This window comes from Adiantum capillus-veneris, chromosome 12, assembly GCF_014529385.1.
Source record: "Adiantum capillus-veneris isolate H3 chromosome 12, ASM1452938v2, whole genome shotgun sequence".
In the NCBI taxonomy this organism is placed as follows: domain Eukaryota; kingdom Viridiplantae; phylum Streptophyta; class Polypodiopsida; order Polypodiales; family Pteridaceae; genus Adiantum; species Adiantum capillus-veneris.
In genome coordinates, this window is record NC_140942.1 from 64,485,332 (window position 1) to 64,498,132 (window position 12,801).

The following is a 12,801-nucleotide window of genomic DNA, read 5'->3' on the forward strand; positions in this document are numbered from 1 at the left end:
GGTGGTGTAACATGATAGAAAAACCCGCGACGTGGGTTGATTTCTGTGCGAAGTTCTTTGATTACTTCACCATAAGGGATCCGTTGAAGGCATATGCTAGGCTTCAGAGCCTATCGATGAAAACAATGTCATTCGACCAATATACTACCGCCTTCAAACAAAGTTTTGTTTTATCTAGTTTTGTTTCGTAGCAAACAAAGTGATTTAGTTTGTTTGTTTGTTTGTTTTTGTTTTTCTTTTCTTTTCTTGTGTCCCTTGCGTTTATAGTTTCATGAGTGCTTTATTCCCTCTTATAATTCGTGAGTGCAGACTATTCTGAACTTATGAAGGTATATAATATACTACCGCCTTCAAGGAAGCCCTTCGCTTGGACTCCGAACATGCTGTCCACATGTATATCCTCAGCGAGGAGTACCGTTGGGCATTACTCAGAGGTAAACCTCTGACGGATGTCGAAGATGCTGTGGCTAAGGCCACGATGCTCTACAAGATAAGAGAAGAAAGTAATATTGTACCCATCCATCCACTCGTAGCCTTTCCAGCAGTTAATATCCAAATTTTTGGTAAGCTCATTTCAATTTGAAATCCATCATTTAACGCACAGTTCATGCACTAATTTTACTTTTAGCACCAAAGTGTTTGGTAAGCACGATCTTCTCCGTTTCCTCGGGAAGATCAATGGTCACGACGTGACTGTACTCCTTGATAATGGAAGCTCACACAATTTTGTGGATGCAAAATTGGTGCAGAAACTGAGCTTGCGGACGTGGGACAGTGACCATGAGTATCGCGTGAAGATGGCCCGTGGCGAGGACACGGATGTATGGAATCGGATGGTTCCAGACTTGTCGCTCGAGCTAGCTGATTACAAAGAGAACCTGGATTTCCACATCATGCGCTTAGACAGAGTAGATGTTATTTTAGAAATTCCATGGTTTTATGATAAACAAGACTCATTGTATATAGACTATGTACATCACTCTCTTGTTTTTGTTAAGCAGGACATGCCTCATGTATCTATATCGCTTTGTAATCAGAATTTTGCAAATAATGGTTTTGCAATACCAGTTGTTACTGCTTTGGAAATGTATAAAGATACAAAGTCTTCTGATGTTGACTTTTATCATTGTGTACCATCTGCTTGGTTTGATTCATTAGTGCTTAGTACTTTTGTCATTGAATTTCGTAAGAACGTTTCACGTTCTTCTGTTCAACTTGGGGATTCCGACGAATCCAACCTTATCCGAGAAATCATGACTGATTTCGAGGATGTTTTTCCTGATGATCTATCTTTTGGCTTGCCGCCTTCGAGAGGAGTAGATCATGGCATTGAGTTGGTGACTGGTAGTCAGCCCTTCTCAAAGCAACCCTATCGGTTTAGTAAAACTGAGGAGGACGAGATTCAGCGGCAACTGAAAGATTATCTCAACAGGGGTTTTGTTCGGCCAAGCAAATCCCCGTGGGGAGCGCCAGTGTTACTTTCTCGAAAGAAGGATAACACTATGCACTTTTGCGTGGATTACAAGGGGTTGAATAAGCTCACTGTTAAGAATAAGTATCCGCTCCTGCGCATGGACGATCTGATAGATCGGCTCCATGGAGCGTTGTATTTTACGAAGATAGACCTGCGATTAGGCTATTACCAGATACGGATCAAACTAGAAGATATTCCTAAGACATGTTTACATACGCGTTATGGTCACTATGAGTTTTTGGTCAAACCCGCTCATGGGAGAGGGGATTTAGCCCAGACGCCATCAAGATGGGCGTCTAGTGTCCGGGCGAACGTAGTGTGAAGCAAGCCAGTGTGGCCGGCCATTATTATAAAAGGGAGGCCAAGGCCTCATTTGCAGTTATCGACCCCCATTGACAGAGTGCCAGTGGTTAGCCCGTGAGGCTAGGAGTGTGCGAAGTCACCTCGAGAAGGTGAGGCCGGGTGGTATGGGACGCTCGTCTTACAGGTGCACGCCTACGTCCTCGGATGTTGGCCCCAGCATGGGGGAGCTGTTGGATGGTGGCTATGGTCGGGTGGTTCGTCCGACGTGTGTCTGTAGGCGGTCCGTGTAGCCGAGAGATCCCCTCCTTGTGTTCGTTTCAGAGTCACTCTGTTCCTTTGTCAACAGATTGCCCCGATTTTTGATATAGTCACATTATGTCCCTTTGGGTTTCAGGGATACTGCTGAGCCAACAGTATTGTGCTGTATGACTTTATGACCTGGAATTCTCGAAAATGAATATGATACTGATTGATTTGTACTTGACTTGTTTGAGTGTAGGAATTGATAGACGAAATGACCGCAGCATTTCTGTCTCATAAATTTCTATAGACATGATTGCAATATGGATTAGTTAATTGGGCATGTGTGAGGTCTTGATCGGATCTAGATGCGATTATCAAATACGTTGCCGATTAATCATGGTTTGAGATTTGGAATAATTTTGAATGTGATTTGTCATGTGATGTCCTGTGATGTGACTATCGATTGGTACATGTGCTAGATGTGTTGTGCCTAATGCGTCGGTACTAACAGTCAGTGTCTTCTAAGACTGGTTATGGCCTTTGTCTGTTTTGCAGGCGTAATCGAGGGCGATTACAATGCTTTCAAGAGGGGGGCATGTCACAAATGGGTGATATGGCAACAGACCCGGACAGTGACACGTGGCAGGTTGGTACGGAAAAATCCTGGACAGGTTGACGTGGCAGGGTTGCCGTACAGAATTTTCGCGAATTGCGGCGCAAAAAGCGGGTTGTACGGATCTGCGTTATTTGCGCTGGCTGAAATTCGTTGGCAGCTTTTGGATATGAGCTTTTGAGTTAAAGACTTTTAAGTTGAATGCTTTTGGGGTTCTGCTTTTGGGCATCCCCTGTATCAATAAATAAGTGGGCAGAGCCTCACTTCTCAGAGCATGTGGACGCAGAGTCTGAGAGAGAGCACCTACCCACTCTGATACAAAAGGAAATACCGAAAGGGGTGCTAGTCTTTGGGGCCAATATCTCTAGGCACGGAACTACGCCGGGCCGTTTCGACTCGAGTGTAAATTGTGAACTGTTTTGAAGTGAATCTTTGCTGTGTCGCGGTAGAATCTTAACTTGGGGTGTCCAAGTTTGTTACAACTGCTAGCCATCTACACCCCAAAATTATAAGCTGATGAAGATCTTTAGTGCTGCCAATTTGAGCCATCCACCATGTTCTTTCAACAGTCCCTTATAAAATTATGCATCTCATGTGAATGCCCAAATTTGAGTCTAATTATTAATTAGCTATTACCATAGTATGGTAGTGATGTTTGTGAACACACTTAGTACCGTCTGGGCACTTTTTCCCTGGCTAGGAGGTTTATTCCCTGCTTCCATCTTCTGGAGCAGGCTTTAGCATCAGGAGTATTGTCGCCAGCACCCCCTTGGCTGAGTTTCTAAGATAGAGGTGATATTTGGTGAGTATTTGTAGGGATGACCTTCGGGTGAGCTTGTAAAGCTCGGTATCGCCAGAATTTTGATTCGGACTATTTCGACATTCGTTTCCAGTACTTGCAATTGCGCGGGTAATTTTGACCTTTTATACAGGTTTTTCAACAGGGAAATGCCTTCAAAACATGCAGCTTGTAGTCTTCTATGGGTCGTGCCATGTAGGACAGGTTGGGCTTGTGTAGTTTTTCCTCTACATAGGCAACTTTTGCATCAGGTGTAGTCATCAACCATGGATGGAGACAACTACCCACTTTGGGCATATGTTATGCAACATGTTCTTATTGCAAATGCCATCTGGGACATTGTGTTTGCAGCTCCTCGTCAAGGCTGTAGCTTGACACTAAAGCAACGATTGATTGCCTCGTACTGTTGCAAGTGACAACAACACTCCCCAATGAGAACATAAACATGGTGGTAGGTCGCTCGTCTGGAATGCTACACCCTAATCCACATCTATGTGATAATGCATTTCTATTTGCTTTATTAAAGAAGGCATAATCCTTAGCATCTCAAGGTACCTCAAGAAAAATGCGCCTCACATTAATCTGGCTTTGTGTCACGTGCACATGGCTCGTGTGCCACTTGGACATGCTTCATCGACTTCCAGAGCCAATTGTGTACATATCCCTAGATAGGTGTGTCTAGAATCCTAGGAGGATTAGTACCGGCAATTTTGTGAGCCTGCTTGTAGGACCTGCATGTCCGGACGAGTCCATTAGATTAGGTTTTCTATTTTAGAACCCTCTTGCATAAATGGTTTGTACACGCGTTTTGGCATATGTTGTCACATTTTGGTGCGCATTTGACATGACGTGCATGTAGGTTTAGGTTAGAGGAACGTGTCAGTCCCTAGTCTGTTCGTCAAATGGGTCATAGAACTGTGAGTTATGGCCTGAAGACTCCAATGTGTGCACATTTGTGCATTTTCCCGAACTGACACAATTTCCCGACTTGGAACCAAAAAATCCAATATAAAAGGAGCATCAACCCAGTGTTTTTCCATCAGATTAGCTAGCGCCAGAAGCTCAGCCAATGGTTTTGCAGATCAGCCCCAACGTTTTGCAATTTCAGCCCTTGGCGTTTTGGATCTCCATCGCAAGCCCGCTTCGGATCAGCCTTGCAGCCAGCGTTTCAGCTTCGGCCCATCTTCCTCGCCGGAAAGCCTCCCGTTTGCTAATGCTGATCTCTCCGTTGCACCCCGGACCTTCGGCAGCCCTATGAGCCTCTTTTGAGCCATTGCCTCACCGCATTGAGTGCTCCCATTGCTGTCCATCATCATCTGCGTTTTCAGCCCTGCTTTCTTCTCTCTCTCTCTCTCTCTCTCTCTCTCTCTCTCTCTCACAAAGGAACCATCATTCGTGCTAAGTAGCACACATTCAAGCAAGGAAAGAAGTAAAGATTTGTGGAAGTGTAAAGTCTCGATCTTGTTACCATTTCAATTCCGCTGCACCTGACATTGGTATCAGAGCTTGAAGATTTTGTACTAATCCGCTAATCCTTTAAAAGTTTTTTTTTTGTTTAGTGTTTGAGGTTGTGTTTTGCAGTGTTTCGGGACACTCTTCCCACTCTTGGAACAATAGACCTGCCATTGCGCGTAGGACTGTGCGCCTTGAGCGTCGGAAAATAGCAACCAATTGTATATTGGGTGTTGCATGCGGATTGTGCCGACGAGGGGGTAGATAGCTGTCCCGAAGATAAGTCTGCGACCTTCCTTGAGCAAAAGAGCAGAATCCCTGCATGGTCAAGACTTGTACAGTATGGAGACCTCCCCCAATTCAAAAGGCGAGCAAATTCCTTCTTTGGATTCTCCAAGTAGTCCTCCCCCTAGCCTCTATCATTGCCACCAAATCCCATGGATTCCATGATGCAGATGATGATGGAGATCATGATGCGGCAAGAAGAGGCATGATGGCAAGAGCGTGTGGAAGGGGCGGAGGGAGAGGAACATCGAGTGGCAATTGAAGCTGAGGCTCGTAGACGGCGGGAGCGCGAGATGGACGCGGAGGCCAGCCATGCTTGATATCATCACCTCGCTTGTGGTTCAATTCGATTTCCCATCCTTAGAGCCAGATTATGAAAAGCTTGCCAAGACCATCGCGGAGGTAACCAATGTTACATGAACCATCAATGAGCGAGTTCCGGAGAAGATTACGTCTAGTAAGTATGATGGTAAGATGGATGCTTTTGCCATCTATTCTTGGTTGCATCAATTTACATCTTATTTTGCGATTGTTAGTAAGTATGACGATAAGATGGATGCTTTTGCCATCTATTCTTGGTTGCATCAATTTACATCTTATTTTGCGATTGTTAAAAAGTCTGATGAGAGCAAAGTTCTCTTGGCTTCCGTACATCTCACGTGTGATGCTCACCTGGAAGGATGAATGGATGGAAAAGAAGGATGACACATAGTAACAGGGAATGGCCATTTTCGGGTCTTCGTTCCCCGTTCCCATTCTAAGTTCTCATTCCGAATCCGTGTTCCGTGTTTCAAACGTGAGTACCCGTAACAAGGAATGGCATTTTGTGGAAGTTGCCGTTCCACCTTCCCCGTTCTTGGTAACTATGGGATGACGCCCACAAGGCGGCCCATGCCGAGTCTCTCCTTGTCTCCTCTCACGAGCTTAGTTGGGAGGAGTTTGAGGAGGACCGAAAGACTGGCTTCTTGCCTCCATAGTACCTGAAGCGATTGAAGGAGGATTTTCGGGCTTGTCTCAACAAGGTAAACCTGTGATGTCGTACGCTAACCGTGTGTTCCAGTTAGGTGGACAATTGAGGAAATCCGATGAGAAAAGGTTGGAGGTCTTTCTCTTTGGATTGGACTACTTTGATCAAGTTTGACATGGAAGCCGGCGATCCAAAGACATTAAAAGAGGCGATACGCTTGGCTCAACTTCAAGAAATAAAGTACAATAAGGGTAAGCTCAAGACGGCCGTCAATAATGGTAACTCTTTCTCTCATGACTCTAAAGACAAGGACACAAATTATAGTGGGAATGGTAACGATAAAAAGAACTGTCCAAATTCTTTGTCTCAATCTAATCCTCCATCTACATCTCAATCTAAGGGTGACGAAGATAAGGATAAGGGTAAAGGAAAATCTGATAAACCTAAACTCTCACCTAATGAGAAAGTTGCTCAAGGAATTGTAGGTGGTCAATTAAGTAAAGAAGAACAAGCATTGTATGCAAAGGAACGTAGCTCAAAGGCCTCGTTTGACACAGCGTCAACGAGAAACCCTTTTACAAGAATGCCGATGCTTCAAATGTTTTCAAACAGGGCATACATTCACTACATGTCGTGAGCGAGCCTTGACGATTCTAGAGCAACCTTCTGCTCCCACAAAAGAACGATCCTCAGGGCCACCTCCAGCAAGAGATCTAGATCCGCCATTGGACTAGTCCTTGATTATTATGGCATACGCCTTGAAAGTACAAATGAATTATGTCGAGCATATCGCAAAGTCAACCGCTTGAAAGCCCTTATTTTCTCTGACCTCGGAGCTACATAGACCTTCATCCATCCAAATTTCTTGAAGCAGATGCACTTTGATTATGATGCAGAGGGTGGAGAAGTAGGAGCCAAGCTAGTCACAGGGCAAACTCAGGAAGTGGTACCGTTCATTGGTGCTCTTCAATGACTATCCAAGATTATCATGGAAAAGCTGATTTCCACATTATGAAGTTGGGCAATTGCGATGTTCTCTTGGGCATGGCTTGGTACAACAAGAATGATGCGATTCTCCACATTTGGAACCAAACCATTACCCTGATGCAGAAGGACAAGCTAGTTGTTCTCAAAGTTCGACTGTCCAAACAAATAGTTGAATGAATTTTCGAGTTGTTTTGTAGTAAGATACTTTTGAACTCTGTTTGAGGAAGCATTGTTTGAAATTCGTTTGAAATGGATGGTATCTGTTTTAAACCTGTCTTGGTAGTGATTTAAACTGTTTGACTCTGGTTTTAAATATTGGTCTCATTGATTGGTAATTTACTCCCGGGTGGAGTAGTGAGAAGTGCTATTTTGGTATTGTCTGAACCTCAGAACGACGTAGACGGGATGTTAGGGGAGCATTTTGTTGTATGCTGGAAAACCTCCGAACAGCGCAGACGGGATGTGTGGGCAGCATTTGGTTGTATGCTTGAACCTCCAAGCGATGCAGACTGCGGTTTGGGGAGCGTTTGGTTATACCAGTCTTTTGAACTCATGGCCCGGACCTTTTAAGGTTATCTACGGGGGGAGTGAGGAGGTAGTTGTTGAGTAGCTTCATACCGCAGACCGTTTGTCTCAGGGGAGTGCTCAGCGGTGCTGTTCGTTGTGTCTTGTAACATGCATATGTGAGCATTTGTGTTGCATTGTGATGTGCCAACCTCTGAATATTCCTTTTTGGATGAGATACTTCTGGGAAGTCAATGACCCAGGATATCAAGAGTTCCGATCTGGAATGGGACTCCTTATTGGATGAGATTCTTCTGGGAAGCCAACGACTCAGGAAATCAAGAGTTCCGATTTGGAATGAGAAAATTGATTGTCCCTCGAAATGACCCTCGAAATGTTTTGAGCTAAGTTGAGTTGTTTTGCAGATATACTGTAATCGTGGACGATTACTTTCTTTCAAGAAGGGGGGATGTCACAAATTGCTGACGTGTCAAGCCACCTGAAGAACGGAGCCAACCTGCAAATCCCGGCTCAGAGGCCTAAACCCTAAGTGAAGAAGCAAAAGCAGCAGAAGAAGCTTTACCAACTTGCAAAGTCTTGCCTAGTGGCTTATTTTTAAAGAGGAGTTCCCACCAACTTATGGGACCTAAAGACATTAAAGTAAAGCCGGCACACACACACGTGCGCGTAAAGACTTGATGATGTGGCAGATGTACGGATGCTTGCACTTTGCCTTGACCTGTTGACATGGCAGCTTGTACGGAATTCCGTGTTTCATGTTGACCTGCTGACGTGGCAGCCTGTATGGATTTCCATGATTTACGCTGGGCAGTTTTTCAGCGCCAACTTTTGAATGCTTTTCATGTAACTTCTTTTCAAGGCCAAGGGTCTTTAAATATGTGCAGAGGGGTCATTCTCTAGCACTCTTCTGGGTGAAGGTTCAGAGCGTGAGTACCCGCATTGTACCGAGTTCAAGTAATATAAAGAAATACCGAAAGGGGCGCCAAGGTTTGGGGCCAGTGCTCTCTGGGGTGGAACTTCGCCACTCCCTGTGTCGTCTATCCCTTTCAGTTTAGTTGTTATTGAAGTGCTAAAAGTCTGTTCAGTCTATTCTTTTCCGTTGGCATACAGTGCTTGTCTCGTGACATCCGCTACCACCTCATGAATGCAAGGGACTCACCAATGCTCTTAATCTTAAGAGCATATTCACCGATAGGCTTGCTCTTCTTTTCCAAGCATGGAGCTTATTCTTTAACTTGAGCTTGCCTGCGTTCATATTTGGAAGAAACTTAGCTGTAATCTGGTTAACATTGTCAATCAACTTACTGTGTGTTTATACTGCCTGTATTTTTTGCAGCGGCACCTAACTCGTGTAGACTATCTCAAATAGTCACCATAATAATAATGCATATATACACCCCAATATGTCTGTTGCACTTCTGCTGAGTAACCCCACAATGTATACGCACCCAAATTTGCTTCCTGGAGTTTACTTTAAAGAAGTACTATCTTCGTATTGCACTCTTAACTTAAGAAAAGAGGCCAAAGCGTGCCACCCCAATATGTCTGTTGCACTTCTGCTGAGTAACCCCACAATGTATACGCACCCAAATTTGCTTCCTGGAGTTTACTTTAAAGAAGTACTATCTTCGTATTGCACTCTTAACTTAAAAAAAGAGGCCAAAGCGTGCCACCCAAAATGCAAAATCGACTGTGCACGTGTAGTTCAAAAGACTGTTATGTGTCCGAACTGCTGGATCACTCACGCCTCAAATAGTTTTCTAGTGCCGACACAAGCCAGAAGAGAATGTGAAGCCCTTCCTTTCACACCCACCCACCTATCAGCATGCATGGTTTTTCCAGTACAATTACGCTTACTCACTTCTCCGATGTGTGCATGTTATAAATCTCTTGTATATGTCGATGTCTAGGTGAGGTCTATGTACTCTCATTATCCTATTTGTGTATTACCTGCATTGATGATTGTAATGAGCACATGACCACCTAATGAATGCCTGAGGTTGACAGCGTCGTCATACTGATAAAAGTCTTTTGTGTAGAGATGTATGTTTAGAAGAATGAAGGTTTAGCTCACTGCCCACTAACTAGGCTATAGGCTTTACTAATTTTTTATTCTGATGATTAAATTCAACTCTTTGTTGTACATTACTTGTTCAAGGCCCCAGGCTAGCATATTGGAGATATTTTATGGATTCTCTCTCTACTCCTGGTACTGCTTGGTTGGGTGGCATCACCTAGGCAGCTTACCAAGAAGTAAACAATGAACATCCATTTGTATATGTGTGTTATGAGAAAGCTTTCAGCCACTGAACTCTCTTGCAATGCATACCCGATGAATGCTAGCTGTGACCCTGTAAGATTGATAGCATTGTAGTTTTTGTGTTTCATCAATGCCTTCTTAACGTAATAGCCCTGAAGTTTCAAAACGTTTTGTATGGAACGAGTTTCAAAACTCTCGAGATGGTTTCAACTAGTTTATGAAATGCCACAATGGAGACTCAAAAATCTTTGAGTGTCAAGCAGTAGAAAGCAGTCTTTGAGATGTTCAAGAGAAGTTTCTAAACGTTTGAAATGTATCGTAAGTTTCTTTGATAGAAGAAACGAGTTTCTTGGCAATTGTAATTCTTAACCACAATAGGGGAAGTTAAGTAAATACAGTTCTCAGTGGGATTCATCCTGAGAAGAGGAAGGTGTTAAGAGTGCTTCAACATGTTGCAAAGTGTCCACTTTTCACGTTGAGTTTTGTCTGAAAGTTCAAATATCCTTTTGTTCAGGTTCCTAGAATCCGATATTGGGGTTTGCATCCTCCTCCACATGCTGTACAAAATGTTGTACAGACCAAGCTACGAGCTGTACAGAGGGGTCTTGTCCTGCAGTCCGTCAGTGACCAAAGGGATTTACCCAATGCTCAAGATGGTCTTATGCCAACATCATCCAGAAGCAAAAGCGCCATCATACAGGAGTATAGTACGGAGGCAATGGCACAAGTGATACGGTTAGTATTTCTTATGATATTGCAGGTTCTGGTCCTTTCCTGTTTTGCATAAAGCCTATTATGGGCTAAATCAGAGTAAATGGCTGAAATAGATCCTAAGGAAATTGGTTGATGCTTTATTTGACAAATTATATCTTATTTCAGCTACCTTAGAGTTGCACGGGCCAAACCAATGACACCATCATTACAGGAAGGAGTGGACACTCTACTGATGCATTTGTTTTTGAAATTAGGCGCCACAGATGAAATGGAATCTTTTGCGGCTTCTGAGAACAGCTGTCATGTGGTATTTATTTCTTGTTCCTTTGAAGAACATTGAACTTTTCAATAGTTTACATGACACCTACTGTATGAGGTCTGAATGATCATCCCACCTTGGATGGGTTGTGCAGGAGGAGCTGGAAGATATGTTACATCAGAGTGGGAGGCTCCGCACTCTTGGATTTCTCTATGAATCAAAGGGGATGGTAGAAAAGGCCCTTCAGGTGTGGCAAACTTTGGCTGACAGCAGCAATACTCGCATTTCGGTCCCTGCACGAAGGATGCAGGAGATCAAGAATTTTAATGAGACGGAAAATCCAGGTCTACAACTAGCTGCTGCAAGAGAGGCGTCACGCTTATTGGAGGCGTCACAGGATGGAGTCTTGGTGCTGAAACATCTTAAATGGGTTAGTTTCACTTCATTTATTGTACACGTCCAAGGATGTGATTACAAAGGATGTAATTTTTCAAACTACTATATAACAAACACGTTTCTTTTTTGTGTCAGATTTTAAACGTAAGCCAGGATCTTGGAATTCAGATTTTAAGCTCATCAAAGCGTGAAAGATCAATTCCTCCTGGTGAGATTCACGAATTCAAGGAGCTTTAAGAATAATTTGTTTGTTTTCGGTACCTTTGAGCAATCATTCAGGAAATTCTGTTCTTTTAATCAAGCTGGACTGATTCAAAATAGTAATGAAGGTTGCTGGCTGCAGCTTGACTGAGAAGTAGCAATTACATGTTAGAGTGTAGTGTTCGTCACACTTGTCTTGCTCTAAGTATCGAGCTTAAACATCAAGATACATGCCATGTTCTGGTCATTGTATCTAGTTGAGTCAACGTGCATCATCATTTCCATCTTTCGAAGCGAGTAATCTCTTGTACCAATTTTACCTCTTCAATATTTGTAAGTGCCCTTTCTTTGTGGTGGGGGGGGAGGGGGGGGACTCTTCCAATCAAGGATTTTCAACTGAATCCTGGTGCAGAGGCCCTTGGGCTATTATCCCAAGATCTTTCACTACAAGAGACGTATTGAAGAGGTGTTCCTGTGCAAAAGGGGCATCTTGAGCCTCTTGAGTCACTCTGTGACATGGTGATAAATGAGAGTCTATGCATTCCTATCAAACACCTCTCGTCCTCCTCACTGTTCAAATCCTGTCCGTTGTTTGTGTGATGCTGTTTTTGCTGTTACGATTTAAAACATTCAAGCAGTGATAGAGACGGGGATTTAAAATATTATCGTTTTCTGATGGACAGATGTTGTGCTCTCTGAGTTGGATCCGAGTCAGGTGTATGTGCGACAGAGGTGAGGGGATTTGTAGATCTTAGCGACATAATGAGGTTTATGTTTTATTTGGCAAGTGGCAATATTACATTGCGGACTGCATGTGCAGGTATCTGGAGTGGTTGGTCCAAGAAAAAGCAGAGGAGGATTCTCGCTATCACACCATGTTGGCTGTTTCCCTTGCAACGTCTGCGATGGAAAGCTCAGAAAATGCCGTGGTCAATGCTAGCAATTTTGATGAGAGAGTGCCTACTAGAGAAAGTTCAAGTGAGAATAACAATGCAAAGTAAACATAGAAATGCTGTGTCCCATTTTATGAAGAGACTATCATTGAACATTCCAGGTGGCAGTAGGGAAAGGCTTCAAGTATTTTTGGAATCCTCTGAGAAATATGATCCAAGTACGGTTCTTGCATTGATACTGGATTCTGATTTTTGGAGGGAGCAGGTTTGTAATCTTTTCAGCAGCTTCAAGTTTTGCCTTTCAATATAGCCTGGTGGCTTGACAACTTTGATGCACGGATGCCAGGCAATCTTGTACCGGAAGCTTGGAGAGGAGACCCGTGTTTTCCAGATATTGGCCTTGTAAATTTGTTTCCTGAGCTTAGTATTG

At 43.6% G+C, this 12,801-nt stretch overlaps 1 protein-coding gene across 1 annotated transcript in view; it reads left to right on the forward strand.

Moving 5' to 3' along the window:
- The window catches only part of LOC147445838 (Vacuolar sorting protein 39), a 51,232-nt gene that overhangs the window by 22,577 nt on the left and 15,854 nt on the right, over positions 1–12,801 (forward strand). The window contains exons 3-10 of the mRNA XM_086525214.1: positions 10,423–10,643; positions 10,788–10,929; positions 11,036–11,311; positions 11,413–11,485; positions 12,162–12,210; positions 12,299–12,456; positions 12,533–12,636; positions 12,718–12,773. Of these exons, the coding sequence (XP_086381340.1) occupies positions 10,423–10,643; positions 10,788–10,929; positions 11,036–11,311; positions 11,413–11,485; positions 12,162–12,210; positions 12,299–12,456; positions 12,533–12,636; positions 12,718–12,773 (1,079 nt within the window). The remainder of the gene's footprint in view (positions 1–10,422; positions 10,644–10,787; positions 10,930–11,035; positions 11,312–11,412; positions 11,486–12,161; positions 12,211–12,298; positions 12,457–12,532; positions 12,637–12,717; positions 12,774–12,801) is intronic.